The 25297-nt window shown below is 38.1% G+C and overlaps 1 protein-coding gene across 7 annotated transcripts in view; it reads left to right on the top strand.

Annotated features, from left to right (window-relative positions):
* Nucleotides 1-25297, top strand: part of PDSS2 (decaprenyl diphosphate synthase subunit 2) — a 273201-nt gene that overhangs the window by 107221 nt on the left and 140683 nt on the right. For all 7 annotated transcript variants that reach the window (XM_043889762.1, XM_043889763.1, XM_043889765.1 and 4 more), the window contains one exon: nt 1441-1575. In XM_043889762.1, the coding sequence (XP_043745697.1) occupies nt 1441-1575 (135 nt within the window). The remainder of the gene's footprint in view (nt 1-1440; nt 1576-25297) is intronic.

A 25297-nucleotide genomic window follows, 5' to 3' on the forward strand; every position in this document is an offset into this window, starting at 1 on the left:
TCATTAATTTTGACTATATTAACTTAATTTAAATTAATTCTTTGTTCAGAAGTCACCCAAGGAAGTCTTAATAAGTCAGTGAAGTATTAGAATACAAATTTTCCTGTTTTTAGAAATAAAGTCACAGATGTAGAAGACAAATTTATGGCTACCAAAGGGGGAAGAGGAGGAGGGATAAATTGGGAGATTGGGATTGGCATATATACACTACATATATAAACTAGAAAACTAAGAAGAACCTACTGGATAGCACAGGGAATTCTCAATATTCTGTAATGACCTATATGGGATTTGAATCTAAAAAAGAATGTGTGTGTGTGTATAACTGATTCACTTTGATGTATAACTTAACTAATACAACTGTATTAGTTAAATTATAAATCAACTAAACTCCAATAAAAATTAATAACAATTTTTTGCTATTTTTACCACATTCAGGAATTTTGTTTGTATGTTATTTATGTATACTTTTTAGTATAACCTATTCAATTAGTGCTCATGAAGATTGTTGTAAGTGTTAATTTATTATAATATGTTGTTTAGTCTTTCAGTCATGTCCTTTGTGACTCCATGGACTATAGCCCGCCAGGCTTCTCTGTCCATGGGGATTTTCCAGGTAAGAATACTAGAGTGGGTTGCCATGCCCTCCTCCAGGGGATGTTCCCAATCCAGGAATAGAGTCCAGGTCTCCCACATTGCAGGCGGATTCTTTACTGACTGAGCCCATTATAATATGTTACACATAATTTTCTGTCTTTTTTTCTTTTTCTAATGTTGCCCTTTAGTTCTTATATGACAACCTTTTGTGATACTTAAACAAACAAAAATGTAATCTCGGAAAGTATTTCTGACCTTAGTTATAGTAGAAATTATAAATATTGAATATTCATAACAAAAAAATTACATTCTATGTTAAAGCTTAATGTTGCTTAGAATGATTATTCTTTGCATAAAAAATAAGAAATGGTAAAATATTTGCCCATGGCATTCATTTCCATTTTACTTCTCCAATTTTCAACCTGTGAAGACAGAAATCGTTTTGTACCCATTCCCTTACCAGCATCATCACCACATAATACAACTTCATTGAAGCCATACAATTTATATTTCACCTGCAGTCAACTACCACAAAACAGTTTAACACTATGGGTTCCTCTGGTTATCAGACCACATGGTTAAGATTGCATGGGAAAACCCAGAAAGAGGAGGAAGCCAAATCATTAGGCCTCACAGTTTTGAGATTATCACTTTCAAAACTAGCTCAGGGTTTCTCTAGATGTTGCCTGCAGTCACTGCTTCCTCCTGTTAACTCTTTCTTCCACAATCCTATTTCTTTTCAGCGGGTCCCGTTGTCTGATTTTGGAAGCATGGGTGTATTTGCAGCAGTTCTCTTACTTGATCCAACTTATTTTGTGATTCTCTTTCTTTTCTTGTTGGCAGGGGTCTTGTACACGACAGCCAGAATAACCTTCAGTTGAGGGGCTTGGTGGTGTTACTTATTTCTAAGGCAGCTGGGCCCAACAGTGTGAATGCTTCGTGTCAAAAGTATGACATGGTCAGTGGGATCTATTCATGGTAAGAAGAAATTTTGAGATTGCTCTCTAAATTGTGTTTTCATACAGTAGTCAGTAGAAATCACTGTTTAGTTCTTTGTCATTCTCTGATTCAGAGATAGATTAAAATATTTTGTAAGGTTAAAATATGGGTTTTTACTGTTCTTAACAAATCTAATAGTCTTAGCTACTTTGTATGGAACTTTGGTAAATTTTCCCTTGTGTTTTTGTCTGATACTTTCCTTTCTACCTTGGGCATTTAAATTTTTTTATTGAATGCTACCCTTCTGCCCCATCATGATATCATTTTATTTCTGTAGAGAACTCTGTATCATTTAGTCCAGGATTCATGGTTTTTAAACCTACTCAATAGGATAACTTAACTGTATATATAATGATGCAACTATCATTTTAGGAGATGTCTACTTCAGTGCTGTATCATTAACTTTATTTTGCTTATTTTTATGGTGAAGAGGTTTTTATTAAAGTAACTGAAATAAGAAACTTTTACATCTCACATTTAGATTAAAAAATAAATTTATGAGTATATATTAGTTATTTTGCTGCATATAAAACTTTAAAATTTCAGTTGTGATTTTTAAATTGTGATTTAAAAAAATTTTTTAGTAATATATCAGCAATAACTTTGCTTAATCTTAGAAGTGTACTTGGCACTGTGTGGAAAACCTCTATAGAAGTAATAGTCTGCAGGTGGACTTTGGCACATGAAACTAAAAGCACCCAAAAACATGGTGATGAGGAAATTTTCTTCACAAAAAGAACTATTTCTTGAAGCTTAGACTTATGGTTAATAGATCTTATTGATTTACTTTAAAAATCAATCCACATCACTATCACACATCACTATCACGCAGTTGTGCTCATTTCACATGCTAGCAAGGTAGCGCTTAAAATCCTTCAAGTGAGGCTTCAACAGTACATGAACTGAGAACTTCCAGATGTACAAACTGGATTTAGAAAAGACAGAGGAACCAGAGATCAAATTGCCAATATCTATTGGACCATAGAGAAAACAAGGGAATTCCAGAAAAACATCTACTTCTGCTTCATTGTCTATGCTAAAGCCTTTGTGTAGATCACAACAAGTTGGAAAATTTTTAAAGAGATGGGAATACAAGACCACCTTCACTGTCCCCTGTGAAACCTGTATGCAGGTCAAGAAGCAACAGTTAGAACTTGGACATGAAACAATGGACTGGTTCAAAATTGGGAAAGGAGTACATTAAGGCTGTATATTGTCACCCTGCTTATTTCACTTCTATGCAGAGTACATGATGAGAAATGCTGGCCTGGGTGAATCCCAAACTGGAATCACACTTGCAGGGAGAAATATCAATAACCTCAGATGTGCAGATGACACTACCCTTATGGCAGAAAGCGAAGAGGAACTAAAGAGACTCTTGATGAAAGTGAAAGGGCAGAGTGAAAAAGGTGGCTTAAAACTCTGCATTCAAAAAAAGATCATGATATCGGGTCCCATCACTTCATGGCAAATAGAAGAGGAAAAAGTGGAAGCAGTGACAGACTTTATTTTCTTGGGCTCCAGAATCACTGTGGATGGTGACTGCAGCCTTGAAATTAGAAGATGATTTCTTCTTGGCAGGAAAGCTATGACAAACCTAGACAGTGTGATGAAAAGCAAAGGCAATACTTTGCCGACAAAGGTCGGTTATAGTCAAGGCTGTGGTCTTTTCAGTCACATACAGTTGTGAGCTGAATATGCAAAGAAGGCAAAGCACCAAAGAATTGATGCTTTTGAACTGTGGTGTTGGAGAAGACTTTTGAGAGTCCCTTGGACAGCAATCCACCTGTAATGCAGGAGACCTTGGTTTGATTCCTGGGACAGGAAGATCCTCTGGAGAAAGGATAGGCTACCCACTCCAGTATTCTTGAGCTTCCCTTGTGCCTCAGCTGGTAAAGGACCTGCCTGCAATGCGGGAGACCTGGATTCGATCTCTGGGTTGGGAAGATCCCCTAGAGAAGGGAAAGGCTACCCACTTCGAGAAGGGAAAGTCTACCCACTTCCAGTGTTCTGGCCTGGAGAATTCCATGGACTGTATAGTCCATGGGGTCGCAAAGAGTCGGACATGACTGAGCAACTTTCACTTTTGGATAGCAAGTAGATGAAACCAGTCAATCCTAAAGGAAATCAACCCTGAATATTCATTGGAAGGACTGATGCTTCATTGGAAGTTGAAGCTCCAATACTTTGGTCACCTGATGCCTACAGCCTACTCATTGGAAAAGACCCTGATGCTGGCTGGGAAAGATTGAAGACAGAAGGAGAAGAGGGAGACAGAGGATGATATGGCTGGATGGCATCATCAATGCAATGGACGTGAACTTGGGCAAACTCTGGGAGGTGGTGAGGGACAGGGAGGCCTAGCGTGTGCAGTCCAGGGGGTCATGAAGAGTTGGACATGACTGAGCGACTGAACAACAACAACATATCTCTAATGAATATCTGCTGGTTTACTATCACTAATCTTAAAATAATACTTGGAAGTCTTTGAGACCTAATAAGTGTTCATTAAATGTTTGCTGCATAAATGAATCATTCCCATTTTATAGAAAAGGGAACAAAAACTGATACTAAAACTTGTCTAAAATTTTCTAGGTATAAAATGTCTGAAGTGTATTTCTTTCTACTATGCAGATGCTGTTACCCTTATGTACAGTGCACTATGTTGTGACCTTGTGTTTCCAATCTCTAATCTAGCCTCTAAGAAACAGCTACATTACCTTCTGATTCTTCATAGGAGCATAATGTATTTGGTTGATGGATGTTGTAATATGAATATTATAAAAGAACTTTGCAAAAGAGTAGCTAGTACATTACAAATGTAAAAATTCCCCAAATGGTATAAAAGGGTTTCATACCCAAGTGTATAGAATCCACAGTTACATTTAGGAGATGGTATGTGGTTCCAGGCTGTGTTTCTGTAATCAGACTTTATCTAGTAAGTCACTGGTGATGCTTGGGTGTTCTACAGACTTGTTAATGTGAAAATGTAATTTGGCATAGTACTACGAGAAACCATTCATTTGTTTCTCTATCCCTAAAGTCATTTGTTTGGCTCCTACTTTCTTAATTGTTCAAGTGTAACTTTTGCTGGAGGCTTGTATCTATAATGTCACAATGAATTATTTAACATTTGAGGAAAGTGCTGATTTGGTAGCTTTTTAATTCACTTCCAAACTACTGGGATTTACATTGTTGGTGTTTTTCTCTCATAAACTTGACTTTGATGTCAGTTAATGGGACCTGAGTAAATTACCTAAGGGAACAAAAGTGAGTTAGGTGACCTCTTTTTTTTTGGCCTAAGGCTACAACTGCTGGATATATCTTGTGGATGTGTCTCATGAACTTATCACATAATGGCCAGAAGAGGCAAATTTTTGGCTAGAATGTAATAACATTTTGAAAAATAGGTAAGTGAATCACATTTATAAAAATGCACTGTAAACATCTGCCATGACCTTTTGCTAGCAAGACCATGGGCTTTAAGTTTATTCCACCAACCCTGACTTTAAAAATTGGTTACAAAGGTGATCGGGCAAAAAGGTTATTTTTAAATTTGCAAGCATCCCTAACCACAACTGAGAAAATAAGTTTACAGCCTATTCTATTAATGATAGGATATTTTTGTGTATAGAAGATAGAGAACTATAATATATAATATATAGTATTACAAAGTAGAGACTTCCCTAATGTAACATGATTATTACATTAAGAAATGCATGTGAATTTTGTGAATAATGATTCAGTTTTCTCTGTTGCTTTAGGAAGAACCAACTCAAATATTTCTCATCCAACTAGTGATTATAAACAGACCACAAATTTTCACTCTACCTTCATTCCCTGAAATTTCCTACCACCTCTTGTTATCTATGTTAGAAGAGACTGAAACAAGTTTGCCAAACATTTTCTTTTCTTCCTGAGTATTCAGCTAGACTACATGTATTCTCAGCCTTCCTTTGCAGTTGGCTGGGCTATATAAATGAGATCTAGCCAATAGAATATAAGTGAAATTTACTATTTCCTGACCATAAAAATCGCACATTTGCAGTACACCTTAAGCAGATGATCTTGGTAGATAACCTATTCAAGATGAAAGGTGTCTACACCCCTAGAAGGAGAGCCACTTGTTCATCAGGAATATCTATATAGTCTTGATGTATGAGAAGAAAAACCTATTTGTTCAACCACTTAAACTGTTTAAGTGGTTTATCTGTTAATAGTAGGGCCATGTGTCTATCAGTCGCTCAGTCATGTTAGACCCTTTGCCACCCCATGGATTGTAGCCTGCCATGCTCGTCTGTCCATGGGATTCTCCAGGCAAGAATACTGAAGTGGGTTGCCAGATCCTTCTCCAGGAGGTCTTTCTGACCCAAGGATCAATCCCAGTCCTCCCACATTGCAGGCAGAGTCTTTACCATCTGAGCCACCAATAGTGCCATAGTAATTAATATTTTTCTGCTTTCTGTCACCCGGTTATCCCTGTGAATTTGGTGGTTCTTGATTACTCCCACTCTTTTACCTTTCGTGACCAGTAAACCACCAACTCACAAGTTTCTCCAGGTCTTTTTCTCTTTCAGTCCACTTTCCTCTCTCCTGTTCCAGGCCTTTATTACTTCATGTTTAGATATTAGCAGTAGCTGTCTATCAGGTCTCCCTGTCTCTCGATAGTTCGTCTTCATTTTTTTTTCTGGGTCTTGTTAAATTGCACACCTGCTTTGATCACTCATTAAATGGATTCTTATTAAGCAGTCACTATGTGACGTGGGAAATAGATGGGGAGACAGTGGAAACAGTGTCAGACTTTATTTTTGGGGGCTCCAAAATCACTGCGGATAGTGACTGCAGCCATGAAATTAAAAGACACTTACTCCTTGGAAGGAAAGTTATGACCAACCTAGATAGCATATTAAAAAGCAGAGACATTACCTTGCCAACAAAGGTCCATCTGGTCAAGGCTATGGTTTTTCCAGTGGTCATGTATGGATGTGAGAGTTGGACTGTGAAGAAAGCTGAGCACCGAAGAATTGATGCTTTTGAATTGTGGTGTTGGAGAAGACTCTTGAGAGTCCCTTGGACTGCAAGGAGATCCAACCAGTCCATCCTAAAGGAGATCAGTCCTGGGTGTTCATTGGACGGACTAATGCTGAAGCTGAAACTCCAATACTTTGGCCACCTCATGCGAAGAGTTGACTCATTGGAAAAGACCCTGATGCTAGGAGGGATTGGGGGCAGGAGGAGAAGGGGACAACAGAGGATGAGATGGCTGGATGGCATCACCGACTCAATGGACATGAGTTTGAGTAAACTCCAGGAGTTTGTGATGGACAGGGAGGCCTGACGTGCTGCGATTCATGGGGTCGCAAAGAGTCGGACACGACTGAGCGACTGAATTGAATTTGAATTTGATGTGATGTTCCAGGCAGGTACAGGGAGATAGAAGCTGAATAGTGAATATATTTATCCTCAGTGACCTTATTAGCATCAAACTAGGGCACATACAAGTTTACAGACAACTGTAATGCAATGCCATAGATGCTGTAAGTAAAGTATAAGTAGAATTCTGTAGAGGAATTGAATGGTTGGGAGGAGGAAAGGAGACAATTTCAGTAAAAGAGAGCATATGAACTTTTACAAAGAGGGAACTTATAAGTGGATTCTGAAGGTAACTAGGAGGTTATCAGAGGAAAGCAGGTAGGCAAGGGGTTTGGTAAAAGTGGTTGTGTTGAAGGTAAAGAAAGTGAGGAACAGACTCACCAAACATGTGGTCTGGAAGTACAGAGCAGGTCCTGCACCGTGCTGACACTGTAATGGGCACTCGGTAAGTAACTTGTTATGTGAATGCATGAATTTACATAATAGAGACCGGGGCATTATGCATGTAAGTGTTATGGGTTGAATTCTGTCCCTGCCCCCAAATTCATACATTGAAGCCTAACCCCTCATTCCTCACAGTGTGCCCTTGTTTGGAGATGGGGTCTTTATTGAAATAATCCAGTTAAAATGAGGTCATTAGAATGAGCCATAATTCAATGACCTTATTTTAAAAAGGGGGAAACTTGGGCACAAATGTGCATATACAGGCAGAACACCCTGTGAATATGAAGATGGTCATTTTCAAGTCAAGGAGAGGGGCATAGAACAGGTTTGTCCCTCATAGCCCCAGCAAACTAACATATTGCAGACCACTGATGAGGAGATGGTCTAGAAAAGGAAGGTTGAAGTTGGATTGTGAAGGTCCTAAGGGATCAGAGCTCTATCCTGGAGAAACAGTGGGGAGCCATCCAAGAGGCATAGAATAGCCTTGGAATCTGGAAGCAGGCTACCTTAATTACTAGCTGTGCCTCAGATTTCAGCTCTTACCTTTCAGAGAATGGTTTTAAGAATTAATGAGTGAATAGAGTAATGCATTGCATAGTAAGCATTCTGTACATATTTATTCTTGTTTATAGATATTATAAAGGTCTTTAAGTGAGGGGGTCACATTACTATATCTGTGTTCTAGAATGTAATCGGTTGAGAAGATAACACAGAGAGTTGAGGTTCAAGAGGTAAAGAGGACCAGCCAGGGAGTTACTGAAATAGTCTAGGTGGTTGCTGAGAGGGAAAACAGAGACCTGGAGAGATTAAGGAGTCTTTCCCCAAAGCAGCAGGTTAGCAGTTGGCTGAGTTGGGTTTAGACCCATTAGGTCCTTTGATCTCATGCCATTTTCTACCAGCATTTCCCAGTTTGTGTTTCATTTAGGGTGAAGGTTTTACTAGGTGGTCAGTGAGACAAAAGGTCCTGTGGTCAAATAAATTTGGTTTTGCCAGGTTAAACAGAGTTTAAAAGATTTCTTCATTTCAGAAATCTCAAAAATTGTTAGGTATGTATGGCATCCATCATGAATCTTTAAGAAGAGATATTGTTTCCCGGTTATTTGACTGTAAAACCTTTAAACCCCTGTCAGCAGTACATCTTGTGGAATACTGTGAAGCAGTTTGGTACATCTTATGTTATGTTAGGGTACCTAATTTTGAGGGCTAATGGAAACTGTGAGGCAGAAATAACAGAGTCACCAATAAGAAAACAGAGTCAAAAAGGTGAAGTAACTTTCTGAGATCCTGCATTAAGTGATCAAGTAGGGGAAGAAATATATCATGCTGGTGGCCTCAGTTTAATTCCTTATTCTGTCATTTATTTGCTGTGTGACCCCAGACAGTTAGGTTACCTCTCTGTGCCTCATAGGTTTGAGTGTATCAAAGAAGGTAATTTGAATAAAACACTTAGAACAGTGTGTTGTGTGTAGACTGAACTTAACAAGTGTTATTTCTTATTGTTTTTCCAGAGCCCTGTCATGCTGCTTTATGTCCTTTATCAGATTTCTCACTCCTTCAGGGCAGGCCCTTAGCTTTGTGCATATTTTCATCTCACCACTGTGTTGGACATAGTATTCATTTAAATCTTTGTCTGGATGACTGAATCTTCAATGTACATAACTGTTCTACACCAAAACAAACATTTGAATCACACGTTTTACAGTATATGCTTTTTAGAGTAGTTTAACATGGACTCTACCTAACTTTGGCCACCTGATGTCAAGAACCAACTCATTGGAAAAGACCCTGATGCTGGGAAAGATTGAAGGCTGAAGGAGAAGGGGACGACAGAGGATGAGATGGTTGGATGGCATCACTGATGTGATGGACATGAGTGTGAGTAGGCTCTGGGAGGTGGTGATGGACAGAGAAGCCTGGCATGCTGCAGTCCATGGGGTCGCAAAGAGTAGGACACGACTGAGCGACTGAACTGAACTTACAATCACTATATCTTATTATATCCTTTGCAACTTTTAATTTAGGACATGAGCTGTAATCAGACACTAAAGTACTCTTCATGGAATAGTCTTAATTTTTAGCTTAGTTATCATGTAAAGCAATATGTGGTTTTGTTTAAAGAATGAAAAGTGTTAATGAAGTATCAACAAAAACACACACAAAAAAGCCGACAAGTTTTTAAAGTATTGCCCAGTATCTACTGGGCAATCTTAAAAGTCCTATCAAAAGTTCGTTTTGTTTTCCTCAATATTTCCACCTATTCCTTTCCTGTTTTAAAACTTATATTTTGATTATTCATCTCTGTTATCTGCAGCTTCCATTCTGGTATCTATACGGCTTGAGTTTTACTAATAGGTTGTAGACTCTTCTGAACTTAATTCCCTCTGGGCAGCAGAGGGAGGAGAAAGAGTTGCTGCTGAGGGACTGTTGTGGTGAGAGTGTTCCTGCAGCCATTAGCCTCAGAGCGGAGCAGCCGGCTGTCTGGAACTGTAATGCATACCTGTCATCTTGAGGCATGGCCACTGAATTTAATTAAAGATCTGCAGGGTCCTGATATATTATAAACATGGTGCCACCTTCTTCTTGCCTACCTTTCTCTGTCTCTAATCTATTTGCTAGAGATAAATTCAGTGATAAGTAGAACCTACAAGAATGAAAAGGTATTGAATGAATCAGGAGTAAAGTGATTGTTGGGCTTCCCAACAATCTGCTGATTGTTGAGGTGTTGAGGTGACTCAGCAGTAACTGAGAATCCGCTTGCCGTGAACGAGATGCAGGTTTGATCCCTGGGTGGGGAAGATTCCCCTGAAGGGGGAATGGCTTCCCTCTCCCGTATTCTTGCTTGGGAAATCCCTTGGACGAAGGAGCCTGATGAGCTACAATCCATGGGGCTGCAAAGAGTCATACGTGACTTAACAACTAAACAACAGCAACAAAGTAATTGTTATTTTTGTCCTTTAGATGGTCTGTTGGCCAGGATACATGTGGGTACTGGTAAATTGTCAATCATGCCAATTCTGTTTGTAAAACAAGTACTTTTATCATATTACTCATTTGGCTTCTGAGTGGCAGGTGAGCTGATAAATGGGAATAAAATTATGGATTGATCTTTTTATGTATTTATTTGTAGTGCTGATAAAAGGCAGTTGTGCTGTGTGTGCGATTAAACATAGTTCAAATGATCTGTTTTCTTCATAGGAGCCCAGTATTCAGCATGTTCCTAGTACTTAGATGCCAGTCAGTTGACTATTTGCTTAGAGTGGAATAATCCCGGTAACTATTATTATCGTTGTGATTATTATTATTTAATCTTGAAGCAAGGAAGACCTTCCTAAAGTGTTTCAGCACTCTGGACCCATAAACAAAAAGAATCATCAAAAAAGAATTCTTCAATGGAAAGAAATGTCCCATAAAGTCAAAAGACAGGTGCCAAAGTTACAAAAATATTTGCAACATATATGACAGAGGGCTACGTTTTAATAAACAAATCAGTTGAGGATCCTATAAATCAGGAAGAAGATAGTACTATGCAATCATGGATGAAAAACATGAACAGGATGTTCAGTGAAGAAAACTCATAGATGGTTAGTAAACAAAAGGGAAGAAAGGCTGGACCTCATCATAAAGGACAAATTAAAATCATAGTTTCCCTCTGTCAGGTTGGAAAAGGTTAAAAAGTTTGATAGCCAATGTTTCTTTGTGAGGAAAAAGGCACCCAAATGCTTTGTTCGTAGGGATGTTAACTGGTATACTTGCTTAGAGAGCAATTTGGCAATAGCTGTAAATTTTATTTTAATCCAGCTACCCTTTGATTTAGCAAAATTGTGTACTAATATATTAACATAAGTGCCCAAACATATATGTAGAAGAATGCTCTTTGTAGTATACTTTGTAAGAACAGCAACAAAAAAGGAAATAACCTAAGTGTTCATCAGGAGGGAACATGTTATGTTATTGCTGCAAAGGAATATCACATGGTCATTTAAAAGAATTAAGGAGATCTGTATGTGCCGATCTGGGAAGAGCTCAAAGAACATGTAAGAAAAGCAAGACTCCGAAATGGATTCTATAATAGTTGGTCCCATTGGGGCTTGAATGGGTGGGCAGTGGATTTTTATTTGCATGAAAAATATCTCAGAAGGAAGGAGACACAAAGAACTGTCAATAGTGGTCACCTCTGGGGAGTGGCAGCTGTAGGGAAATGGGATGAAAGACTTTGTTTATTCTATGTCCTGTTTAGTGGTCTGAATTATTTTTCATTTATACAGGTTTTACTTATGTACTTCTTAAAAAGCAGTGAAAATTTTTGTTGATTGCAGATAGTTAGCTTAGAAATTCTATCCTACTATTAAAATGAAGGACTTTGAACTGATTTAAACTTTTATCTCTTCCCCTCTTTGACAGGATAAAATATCCTATGAAAATGCATGAACTCTAGATGTTTTTTAAATAAAGAAAGCAGGAGTGATGCAAAATGACATCTTTTAATTAACTTTCTTAGCTTTGCCATCCATGGCAGAGTTAAAATGGACACTATCAACTTTTTGGTAACTGTGCTAATTCTTTTTCAACTCAGTATATTATTTAGTTGATTAAAGTTAAATTAATGATTAAGGTTAAACATCTAAGGTGATTGTTGGGCTTAAAGAACTAATCAGATAAAAGACCTTATAAATAAAATATAAGTTAAATCTAGAAAATAGCTTATAATCAAATTATTAATCTAAACATTACTTTCTCCTCTAAGTGAAAATTGGTCAGGCTTGGTGTACTGTTAGAAGAACTGGTAGTAAAATATTTGGAGACCTATTTGAAATCTTAATTTATGAAGATAAGTGGAGAACATGAAAAGCTGTGAAGAAGCAAGATGATTTTTTTTCCTTTAAAATAATCTTTAAATTTAGGGACTTGATCTCAGCTGCAGATATTATGGTGCATAATTTATCATTTTAATGTAGTCCTAATTAGCTTCTGATGACTTCTGATTATACTCACAATAGGCTGTGACTATCAATTCTTACCTTCACACTGCATATTAGTATTTGGCACTTAAAAATGCCTAACAAAATTAGACAGAGTGCCTGAAGAACTCTGGACAGACTCATAACATTGTACAGGAGGCGATGATGAAAACCATCCCCAAGAAAAAGAAATGCAAAAAAGCAAAATGGTTGTCTGAGGAGGCCTTACAAATAGCTGAGAAAAATAGAGAAGCAAAAAGCAGAGGAGAAAAGGAAAGATATATCCAACTGAATGCAGAGTTCCAGGGAATAGCAAGGAGAGATAAGAAAGTCGTTTTAAGTAAACAATGCAAAGTTCAGTTCAGTTCAGTCGTGTCTGACTCTTTGCGACCCCATGGACTGCAGCACGCGAGGCTTCCCTGACCATCACCAACTCTCGGAGCTTACTCAAACTCAGGTCCATTGAGTCGCTGATGCCATCCAACCATAACATCCTCTCTCATCCCCTTCTCCCACCTTCAATCTTTCTCAGCATTAGGGTCTTTTCCAGTGAGTCAGTTCTTTGCATCAGGTGGCCAAAGTATTTGAGTTTCAGCTTTAGCATCAGTCCTTCCAGTGAATATTCAGGACTGATTTCCTTTAGGATGGACTGGTTTGATCTCCTTGCAGTCCAAGGGACTCTCAAGAGTCTTCTTCAACACCACAGTTCAAAAGCATCCATTCTTTAGCGCTCAACTTTCTTTATAGTCCAACTCTTACATCCATACATGACTACTGGAAAAACCATAGCTTTGACTTGATGGACCTTTGTTGGCAAAGTATTGTCTCTGCTTTTTAATATGCTCTCTAGGTTGGCCATAACTTTTCTTCCAAGGAGCAAGCATCTTTTAATTTCATGGCTGCAGTCACCATCTGCAGTGATTTTGGAGCCCAAAAAAGTAAAGTCTGTCACTGTTTCCATTGTTTCCCCATCTATCTGCTATGAAGTGATGGGACCAGATGCCATGATCTTAATTTTCTGAATGTTGAGTTTTAAGTCAGCTTTTTCACTCTCCTCTTCCACTTTCATCAAGAGGCTCTTTAGTTCTTCTTCCCTTTCTGTCATAAGGGTGGTGTCATCTGCATATCTGAGGTTATTGATGTTTCTCCCGGCAACCTTGATTCCAACTTGTTCTTCATAGAGCCTGGCATTTCTCATGATGAACTCTGCATATCAATTAAATAAGCAGGATAACAATATATAGCCTTGACGTACTCCCTTCCTGATTTGTAACCAGTCTGTTGTTCCATGTCCAGTTCTAACTGTTGCTTCTTGACCTGCATAGAGATTTCTCAGGAGGCAGGTCAGGTGGTCTGGTATTCCCATTCCTTTAAGAATTTTCCAGAGTTTGTTGTGGTCCACACAGTCAAAGGCTTTGGCATAGTCAATAAAGCAGAAATAGATGTTTTTCTGGAACTCTCTTGCTTTTACAATGATCCAGCGGATATTGGCAGTTGGATCTCTGGTTCAAATGCAAACAAATAGAGGAAACGTTGCAAAGAAATAGAGGAAAACAATAGAATGGGAAAAACTAGAGATCTCTTCAAGAAAATTAGAGATACCAAGGCAACATTTCATGCAAAGATAGGCACTCAAAAAAGACAGAAATGGTATGCACCTAGCAGAAAATATTAAGAAGAGGTGACAGAAATACACAGAAGAAATATACAAAAAAGATCTTAATGACCCAGATAACCATGTTGATGTGATCACTCACCTAGAGCCACACATCCTGGAGTGAGAAGTCAAGTGGGCCTTAGGAAGCATCACTACCAACAAAGCTAGTGGAGGTGATAGAATTCCAGCTGAGCTATTTCAAATCCTAAAAGATGATGCTGTTCAAGTGCTGCATTCAATATGCCAGCAAATTTGGAAAACTCAGCAGTGGCCTCAGGACTGGAAAAGGTCAGTTTTCATTCCAATCCCAAAGAAGGGCAATGCCAAAGAATGCTCAAACTATTGCACAATTGCACTCATTTCACATGCTAGCAAAATAATGCTCAAAATCTTTCTAGCTAGGCTTCAACAGTATGTTAACTTATAACTTCCAGATGTACAGCTGGTTTTAGAAAAGACAGAGGAACCAGGGATCAACTTGCCAACATCCACTGGATCATAGAAAAAGCTAGAGAATTCCAGAAAAACATCTATTTCTGCTTCATTGACTGCACTAAAGCCTTTATCTGTGTAGATCACAATGAACTATGGAAAATTATTCAAGAAATGGGAATACCAGACCACCTTACTTGCCTCCTGTGAAACCTGTATGCAGGTCAAGAAGCAACAGTTAGAACTGGACATGGAACAATGGACTGGTTTAGAATTGAGAAAGGAGTACATCAAGGCTGTATATTGTCACCCTGTTTATTTAACTTACCTTATTTAGCTTATTACAGAGTACATCATGCAAAATGCCAGACTGGATGAAGCATAAGCTGGAATCAAGATTGCCAGTAGAAATATCAATAACTTCAGATGTGCAGATGATACCACCCTAATGACAGAAAGCAAAGAGAAACTAAAGAATCTCTTAAATGAAGGTGAAGGAGAGTGAAAAAACTGGCTTAAAACTCAACATTCAAAAAACCAAGATCATGGCTTCCAGTCCCATCACTTCATGGCAAATAGATGGGGACACAATGGAAACAGTGACAGACTTTATTTTCTTAGGCTCCAGAATCACTGTGGGCAGTGACTGCAGCCATGAAATTAAAAGATGCTTGCTTCTTGAAAGAAAAGCAATGACCAACCTAGACAGCATATTAAAAAGCAGAAACATTGCTTTGTGGACGGAGGTCCATATAGTCAAACCTATGGTTTTTCCAGTAGTCATGTACAGATATGAGAGCTGGACAATGAAGAATTGATGCCTTTGAACTGTGGTGCTGGAGAAGACTTCTGGGTATTCATTGGAAGGACTGATACTGAAACTGAAGCTCTAGTACTTTGGCCACCTGATGTGAAGAGCTGACTCATTGGAAAAGACCGTGATACTGGAAGGATTGAAGGCAGGAGGAGTAAGGGACAATAGCGGATGAGATGGTTGGATGGCATCACTGACTCAATGGACATGAGTTTTAACAAACTCTGGGAGATGGTGAAGAGCAGGGATCTGGCATGCTACAGTCCATGGGGTTGCAAAGAGTTGGACACGACTGAGCAACTGGACAACAGCAGAAACAAAATTAACACAGCATATTTCCCTTTGGATTGACCAAATCAAAAAACACCTTAAGAAATGAGGCTTAAGTAGGAACACATTATTATATTTACTTAGGGCTTAATTATATTAATGTGCAATAATTAATATTGAGATAGCATTTTTTAAAACTATGATTATTATTATTTTTTCAAACGACATGTGTAAATGTGTAGAAAAAAGACTTTGAGGAAACCTTACCCACTTGATGGTAACTGTGTTCGGAGGAAGTGTGGTTGGGGAAAGGTTTCAGAACAGTTATAGGGGAATAATCAAGGGGAACTTTATTTTTAGTATTTCTTTTTTTATATAAAGAAAATCTAATTTAAATTAACTTGAAAATTAAAAGGAAATTATATTTCAGACTTATAAAACATTAAGAACCTATTTAAGAAATGTACCTTTTTGTACTGCAAGAAATTAGAAAATGAGGAATACTTATTGACAGTGATTTAAAATGATTATGCTGAATAACCAAATTTAGAATAGGCTTTTGAAGATAATTTCTTAGACATATCTCAGCTCCTTTTCAGAGCTATCTCAAGAGATGAAAGCATGTGCAGTTTGATTACATATTACTATTGATTGTGTTCCATTTACAGCAATAAAAATAAACTCCAGATACAAATCTAGTAATATTATTAATTCATTACAACCAGTACTTATTTTCTTCATTAACTTTTTATTGTTATTTTCAACTTACACAGCATGCACAAATGCAGCAATTATATGTTGAGTAAGAAAGGGGAAGGCTCTTTATGTTCCATGTACAGTACATCAGAAGTCTTCACCAGAGCTGTTGGAAAAGCACAAAATAGGAACAGCCTCTTACAAAACAAGTATAATTAACCACAAAAAGTAGGTGGGCTCAGCTACTAATCTACTCTGCTGAGAGTTAATTGTATATAAATATCTTGATATAGATTAGCCTGCTTGACTACATCACAACAAAAAACAAGCTGCATAAATTGTTTTGTCAATAGTAAGAAAACGAAACTCTTTTTCTTAAAGAAGGGCTATACATTAACTAGTAAGAAGCCATAGGCAAAGGCATTATCCAGTGTCTAAATTTAAACTGCTCAATTCTTGACATTCACTGTAGTAAAGTGTTACTTCTGTCAGAAGAATTGCAGCCATTTAAAATGTTTAATGACAGAGTTTGCTTAATAGCTTCATGACTTAATGCTTATCCTTTGAACCCAAACTCAAAACACCCCCATTGGTAAACAGTGTGATGTAAAAGAGACATGGATAAAGGTTCTTGTTTCAAATATGTAACTGATTAGTTATTTGATCTTAGGCAAGTCACTAGTCATGCTGTATGATTACTCATCTATAAGATAGATAAAGATAAAATGGACTTAAATCAGAGAGCTGTACAGGCACATATCCAGCTGAGTTCAAGTAGACTGTGGTCTGTTCTGACTACCTCCTCTCTGCAAGTCAGAGGGCTGAGCATTGAGGGGAATGTGAATATTAATCAGAAATAGTCTTTGACCTCCAATGACAAGGTAAAGAAACAATTTATGCATCTATTAGCCTTCTGACTCCATTGATGCAACTTCATTTCTAGAACTCTGTTTCTGGAACTTAACTTCCAGAACTGTAACCATATTCACTATAGGGTCCACAATCTACCCATGTCCACTTGCAACCCTTTGTTTAATTAAAGACAATCATGAATATCCTTCACCTAAGATCCTTGGGGGGCTTCCCTGGTGGCTCAGTTGGTAAAGAGTCTGCCTGCAATGTGGAGATGCAGGTTCGATCCCTGGGTTAGGAAGATCCCCTGGACAAGGAAATGGTAGCCCACTCCAGTATTCTTGGCTGGAGAATTCCATGGACAGAGGAGCCTGATGGCTACAGTCCATGGGGTCACAAAGAGTTGGACACGACTGAGTGACTAATAATAAGATCCTTGGAGAAACTGGCATCTATAGGTAGCTTAGTGCCCAGGGAACTCCTCCTTCACTATTCTCTTCTTGCTCTTGGACTGGTAGCTGGGTGCTGGTGGTTCAGTTGCTAAGTCATGTCTGACTCTGCAACCCCATGAACTACAGTACGCCAGGCTTACCTAGCCTTCACTATCTCCTGGAGTTTGCTCAAATTCATGTCCATTGAGTCGGTGATACCACCCAACCATCTCATCCTCTGTTGCCCCCTTCTCTTCTTGCCCTCAGTCTTTCTCAGCATCAGGGTCTTTGCTGGTAATAGAGGCAAAGATTCTCAGGTTGGTTATCTCAAACCCTGTAATCCTTCTCTAAAGTTACTGGCATACTGAGTACATCTTCTGTTATTAAGATTGCCCCATTCCCTTCTATTCTGTTCAAGTTTTTAAGTGGAATAAAGTATCCTTAATTTTTCAGTGATATCCTATTACCTACAGAATTAAATCTGAATTCCTTAAAAGCAACAGGTAATCTCTAGCTGCCCTAAAGTAGAAATGATAGAGATAAAAGCATGATTATGATTTTTCCTATGCCCACCTAGTAGAGCTATTCAGGCTCACTCAGGAAGGAAGGCTGAGGGAGTCCAAAATTAGGTTAAAAGTAGTGATCAAATATTGGAGGTCATGAAGATTCATATTTTAGAGAGAAAAGTAATAGTAAATGAGAGAACTGAGAGGTTTGACGATTGTAGATAGCAGGTAGGATATGTGAATTGATTTCAGAAGTAGAATAGTTCTAAATGGTAAGTTCTAGTTTTTCCTCAGAGTGGGGTTGACAGCATTTGAATTGAGTAGATAGAGAAACTACAGGGTGGACAGTTCCCGTGACTGATGTCAACCAAGAGAACCAAACTAAGCGAAACGGGGAGGACTCCAGTGAACACAGTGACGGCCAGAAGTGGTGGTAAAAAGCAGACCAGTGGTTTCTCAAGATGATGCAGAAGCAGAGCACCAGTCCCACCTCTCAGCTCCTCCGCTTGTGGCTTGGAGGAGGTTAACGCCACCTACTCACAAAGATATGGGGATTTCAGTACCCCAGGAAAAGCTCTGGCTCAATTAGAGCCAGAACATAGAGGGAATGTTCTGTGAATTTTTAGTATGCTTAACATACGGTTGGTTTTTTTTTGTTTTTTTTTTTTACTTATTTTTTGGCTGCACCATGCAGCATGTGGAATCTTAGATCCCTAACCAGGGATCTAATCTGCACCCCCTGAATTGGAAGCATGAGTCTTAACCACTGGACCACCAAGGAAGCCCCAACGTATTTTTTGTAATGATGGATTTATGTATGTTTCCCCAGTTCTTGAAGTCAGCGCCTTGTGTATTAGCCATCTTCCAATTCAGCACCTCTCCCATCACTGAGCCTTTTATTACATTTTGTACCTCTGAGGCACTTTTCTAAAAAAAATTCTGTAGTAATTTGTATACCTATCTGGGCTTCCCAGGTGGTGCTAGTGGTAAGGAACCCACTTGCCAATGCAAGAGACATAAGAGACATGGGTGTGATCCCTGGGTCAGGAAGATCCCCTGGAGAAGGGAATGGCAACCCACTCCAGTGTTCTTGCCTGGGAAATCCCATGAACAGGGGAACCTGGTTGACTACAATCATAGCGTTACAAAGAGTTGGACACGATGGAAGCAACTTAGCACACACATACTTATCCTTCTATTACATTTGTTCAGTCATTCAGACTCAACATTTCTTGAGTGTCTGCTGTGTGCAAAGCTGACTGTGATAAATATAGAGAAATAATCACTAAATAGTTAACACATTGAATTTTCTGTATGTCTGGTACTCCTCCCTGTGCTTTATGTTAACTTGTTTAATCCTTACAGTACTGGTTAACAAAAAATCACTTTTGGGGGGAAACAGGCTTAGAGAAATTTAATAACCTAACAAAATTGATAGTGTAAATAGACGAAGGAATTGGGATTCAAACCCCATTTAACCATGGAATTCATGCTCTTTCCATTATTATAGGCAGCCTCTGGATTAGAGTGCCCCAAATGTACTGTTGCCCCTTGGTATCCACAGGGGTTGATTCCAGGAGCTCCCATGGATACCAAAATCCACAGATGCTCAAGTCCTTTGTGTAAAATGATACAGTACAATGAGTACATTGCGCTCTCTGCATCCATGAGTTTCTCGCTTGCGGATACAGCCAGCTCCACAGTTGGTAGGATCCATGGATGCGAAACCCAAAGATACAGGGGGCCAACTGTACTTTGTTTTTCATCTTGACATCTTCACCTCTGAGCACAAATCTTTATATTTAGTGGTATTGAATTACATAGTGCTTAGAAACCAGATTATAGACTTTTTTTCTTTAGCCTCTAAAATCTAAGCACCATAGTGGGCACTCAAGTGCTCCATGAATTACTGTTGATTTATTCAGACAAAATTCGCTTTTGTTTAGAGGTTGAATGTGGATCATAGTAATGTTCTATACAATTTAAAAATGAAAACATTTAGGTTTGCAGACTATACCTCTTTCATTGCACATCTCCTTTATTCTTTCATCTGTTGGGAATATAGATTCCTGTGTATTTTCTTTGATACAGAAACCATTTTTAAAATTAGACCTGCCCCAAATAGACGTTCTGTCTAATGGGCTTCCCCTATAGACAAAGAGCAAAGTGTATTTCATTTGTGTTTAGTCCTGAAATGCTCAATGCTATAAATTTTGGTATTAAAACCCGTTACATTCATACTCATTGGAGACACTGTTTCAAGGAAGTACTTGGATAATTATGCACCTACAAAATGTGCTGCTGTCCATGGATAATTTACATCTTGCAGTAATATGGAGCTTCTAGTTCTCTACTATAATTACAATGAATAACTTACATATTCATTGCAAATAATGATGTAACAGATTTTTAGAGGCTATGCATAAGAGAACCAACAAACTGAGACGCAAAATAAGTTTCCACCCCTTCTTTCCAAAGCTGTAGTTAATCACTTGAACCCTGTCCAATATAGTAGCTGGCAGACTTTTCTTTGCAGCAGGCTATGTAAAAATGTTTATAATTTACAGCTTATTATGCCATGCAAACGACTGTGTTCTCAGTGAAGGAGAGTGAGAAAATACGGCTGTGAAATTACTTAACTCCCCTTTGTTAGTAGTTTTCTGGCAACAGTGGAAGGATACTTTGCACTTAAAATACATCTCTGTATTTAATTTTATACCATTCAATTCAGAACTTTAGAAATAGGAATTTACTTTTTATTTCTTTGTACAGGCCAGAGTAGCTTAACAAAAACAATAAGCTGAAAAATCAGTTGTCAGAAACTTTAAATGGAGTGGTACTAAATTATTAGAATTTAATTCAATTTATGACTGATTTTATAAAAGCTAGCTTTTTAAAATATATATCTACAGTGTTTAATAGACAACTTGTTATTTTTTCAAAGATACTTCATGCAGATTTTGCTTTATATTGTCTATACCACTTTGACTAGAAGTTAATCTTCCTCAGGAATAGTTAGAAGGGTAGGCAAGGTAACTTGGACCTTTCTATAATCCACCTATTTTAGGCCTTTCCTTAGCATTGTCTAATTTTATTGGTTTCACTGTTAGATTCATAAAGCCCTTAAAGTCAGGGTACCACATAGTCTTATGTGGTTGAGGTTCTCTCTGTGCCTGCAAGTTTATATTGGATAAATATGCCCCAGACCATGACTTCCATTTTGACGGGAAAGTAGCTCCTCTGTGAAGGACTGGAGCTCACTTTTAGGTTCTGTACGTTTTAGGTGGGCCTTCAGTGAAGGAGCTTCCTAAGAGAAGTAAAAACACAGGAACTGGTATTTAAAAATCTGTATCCTTTTTTCTTGTAATTCTTCAGCTCTTGATGACAGAAGAGCTTTTTATTTAGTTTATACTTCCCTGGAGGTAAAAGAGAGGAAAATTTTATATTTAAATATTTAAAACATTCAAAACAACATGTTTAATTTTTTCACTCTGTTTAAAATTAATTTAGAAGCTGGAGCATTGTCACAGGAAAATGTTTTCTATTTCAAATCTCTTTTTTCTAAGTTACACATTACAATAGCCTTAAAGTCAACTCTGATTGTGACAGAATAAAAAATTGAGTAAAATAATTTATTCTGGGTTTTTGGTGTGTGTGTGTGTGTGTGTTTTGGCTTCTTCTCTTGAGTGAACAGAGATCTGAGAAGTGCCGGAGCCCAGACGTCTGGGTGCAAGAATGGGGTGCCTAGCACTGCTCTCCACTGACCTCTTCTGGCCTCCTGTTAGATGTGTCGTTGAAGTGGACAGCCGCTCTCTTTTAGGATACCTTGGTGAAAGCGGATGGCCAAGGAAAAGCAGCAGGAAGTTAGCCAGCCGTAGGGTTGGTGATGATGACCTCTCAGCCTCTTCAGCCCTCAAGACTCCTTTTGCTGTTCCCCTGCCCTTCTGTAAAGGAGTCTGTTTACCAAGCACACTCTATATGTAATATAATCATTACTTGATTTTCTGTTTTATCAGATGCACTTGTAACTGACAATCTGGGTGGCTAGTGACCAAAATGTAACTACTACTGTCACATCTTATTAGTGAATACAGCACTAAGGAAATTGGTGTTTTTATCAACAGATGTACCTTTGTCTAGAGGTGAATGAATGAGTTTCCTTAGACATTTTGGAAAGGGGGAATAAAGCTCATTTCTCTGAAGAATTTTTTACCTCCTGTGAAGAATCCTTAAAGATCTAGGAAATCCAGACAGGGAGCTACTGTCTTAGAGTATATTATCAAGCAATTAAGTGCTCAGATATTTTTGCCATACAGATGGTGATCATTTCTAATTTAGTGCCACTTTCTAATAGTAAAATGTGAGCCCCTGTGTTATTGTTATAAATGGTGACTCAGAAGGTTTTATTTGTACTCATAGAATAGGACTTGCAGATATAACCCAAAGCCATGAGGGTTTCTAAAACAGAATTTCTTTCTTTCCTAAAACTGGAGATCAGGCAAGATTTTAATCAAGGTACTGTCTTTGGTTTGGTGATGCAGAGTCATCAGACCTAAAACTCAGACGTTAACCTTTTGAGGTAAAATGGCATATTTGTTACACACAGGAAAAAGCTGTTTCTGGGTGCTCCACTGAAGTCTGTAATTCAGACTATCAGCTTATTTCTATGGGTTCCTGCCTCCCTTCCATTTTGTGCTTTTCTTTCTCAATGTATCATACTTTATCTCGTTATACTTTTGTCTCATGTTTTCTCCACATCTACTGGTTGTGCTTTTTATCTGTTATTGAACATACCTAAAAGATTTAAAATTCTATAGAATAAGACAGAGATGAGATCAAATGAATAAATTATGGTCCTTGGAATGGTGGGAAGAAAAGACATTGACAAAACAGCTGTTCCTGCAGGGCCTCTGGATGCTCTCATGAAGTGGGCCACCCATGCTCTTCTCTCTATCCACCTTCAACAGTCTCAGTTTTGTTTTTTTCCTTGCAATTCATAGTTACACATAGTAATGATGTGAACTTAGAGCAATAAATAATCAGTGTGGGACATGATTGCTTTTTCCTTTTCTATAGTTTAACAATATGACTTCTTGTATTACAGTTTCCATCTCATACTGCTTACCTCTTGTGACTTCTGATGTTCATTAGCTAGGGCTTTTCTTGATTGAAAAAAATTGAGCCAAGCAAAATTCAAAGGCAGGAACGATGCTGCAACCATTTACACAAAGCTGTATGTACATAATATGTACACAGTTACAGATGTTTTAATCTTTGGAATCTTTACTTATATTTGTTCAAGAGATGAATGTCTTGGAAGGTCAAATACTACTTCATTAAAACAGCATAGATACATAGGACCTCGTTTAGAAACATCACAATACTCAAAAAAAAGAATACCAGTTATACTCTGGAAGAAATGAAATATTCTCTCATGATGCTACAATCTCTTAAGGAATTCACTGTATCATTGACCATAGCTATGTATAGATGCTGTGTTAGGACATAATGGCATTTCTGTTAAAAAAAAGAAAGCAAACTTTTGTGGGTATCTGATTATACCTGTACTGGGTACCATAACAAAAGAATTAAATAATTCTGTTCTCTGTTCTCTAAAAGTGTGCTATGTTTTACATGTATTTTGAGAGCAGACACACATATTAGACTACAGTATATTATAGTTCATACTTTTATCAGTTAAGGGAAAAGAGACAAGGATACTTCTCTCATTTTTAGGGGTAAAGAACAATTAGAATAACCAGTGAAATTCAAAATTTGATCATGGCAAGATAGAAGTTATTCATTTGGTCTCACAGTTAGCATTAAATGGATAATACATTTTTGCACTCTGAAATTAGTTTAATCATACATAGACCTAACCAAAAACTGTTTTCCTTAAGATGCTTAAAAAAAAAAAAAAAGGTCATTTGAACTTCCTAGACCTTTCCTGCTGACATTATTTCATAAAGTCCATCATTCCAGTGTCGGGATACTTTCCTCTAATTTGGATCAACTTTTAAGAGGTTCCTTAAAACTGTGTTTTCTGATTCTCTGAGGTAGATGATCCCACTTCAGCCCCCTCGCTCTCCACTTCTCCACATTCTCAGCGTATTTTTCCCTCCCCCTTCTCTGCAGGGTAGAATTCTCCTCTCAGTCCCACTTTAGGTGTTGCTTTCTTTGAAAGCCCTTGCCTTCCTCCGTTAAAATTTGGGCTCCCCGGGCCCCTGTGTGTGTTTACTTCTTTGATAGCAGTTGTCGCCTATGATTAAAATCATTTTTAGTTCATGTCTGAATCCTTCACTGCTCTGGCCATGAGCTTCTTAAGGACACAGCTCTAAGTTTTCTGCCCCTTGCCCCCCATTTTAGATGAATTCTCAGAGCTTATCATGTGGTTTGACATGTGGCAGACACTAAATAAATGTCCACCAAATGAAAGCAAGAGATCTTTGAATATCCACTTCAATTAAAGTGTGTTAATGATAAAATATGGGCAAGGTATACAACCAAGCAGGACTTTAGAAATCTCTTCAAAAGATCTCTTTGCTACAACTATTTACTGTCCTGAATTTAGGTGCTGTTAATCAGCTATCTGATGATTTGACAAAACCCACTAACTATTTATGATTTGGTAGTACCTATTTTAGTTTTTAGGGCTTCCATAGTAGCTCAGCTGGTAAAGAATCTGCCTGCAATGCAGGAGACCCCGGTCCAATTCCTGGGTCAGGAAGATCCCTTGGAGAAGGGATAGGCTACCCACTCCAGTATTCTTGGGCTTCCCTGGAGGCTCAGACGGTGAAGAATTCGCTTGCAATGTGGAAACCTGGGTTCAATCCCTGGGTTGAGAAACTCCCCTGGAGGAGAACATGGCACCCCACTCCAGTATTCTTGCCTGGAGAATTCCCACAGACGGAGGAGCCTGGCGAGCTGCAGTCCATGGGGTAGCAAAGAGTCAGACGCAACTAAGCACATTTTAGTTTTTATTACCTACTCCAAAATTTGCTTTCTTGACCAGATCTTTCTGATTATAATAGTTTATCCAAATTCCCAATTTAATAGATATCTATAAATGTGCATTTGCCCCAAAAATGAGAACCTAGGTTATCTTAAGAAAATAAATACTTTATAGCAATAAATGGATTTATAATCAAATTGTGCACAAAGGCAATTTTTAAAACGTTTAAAAATAAGTTGATGCGAACAAAGCATTTCAAAGTATAGGTTGGTGCTTCATCATTAGCTTTAGTCTTGTGACTTTTGTCAGTTGATGT

Source organism: Cervus elaphus, chromosome 28 (genome assembly GCF_910594005.1).
Source record: "Cervus elaphus chromosome 28, mCerEla1.1, whole genome shotgun sequence".
In the NCBI taxonomy this organism is placed as follows: domain Eukaryota; kingdom Metazoa; phylum Chordata; class Mammalia; order Artiodactyla; family Cervidae; genus Cervus; species Cervus elaphus.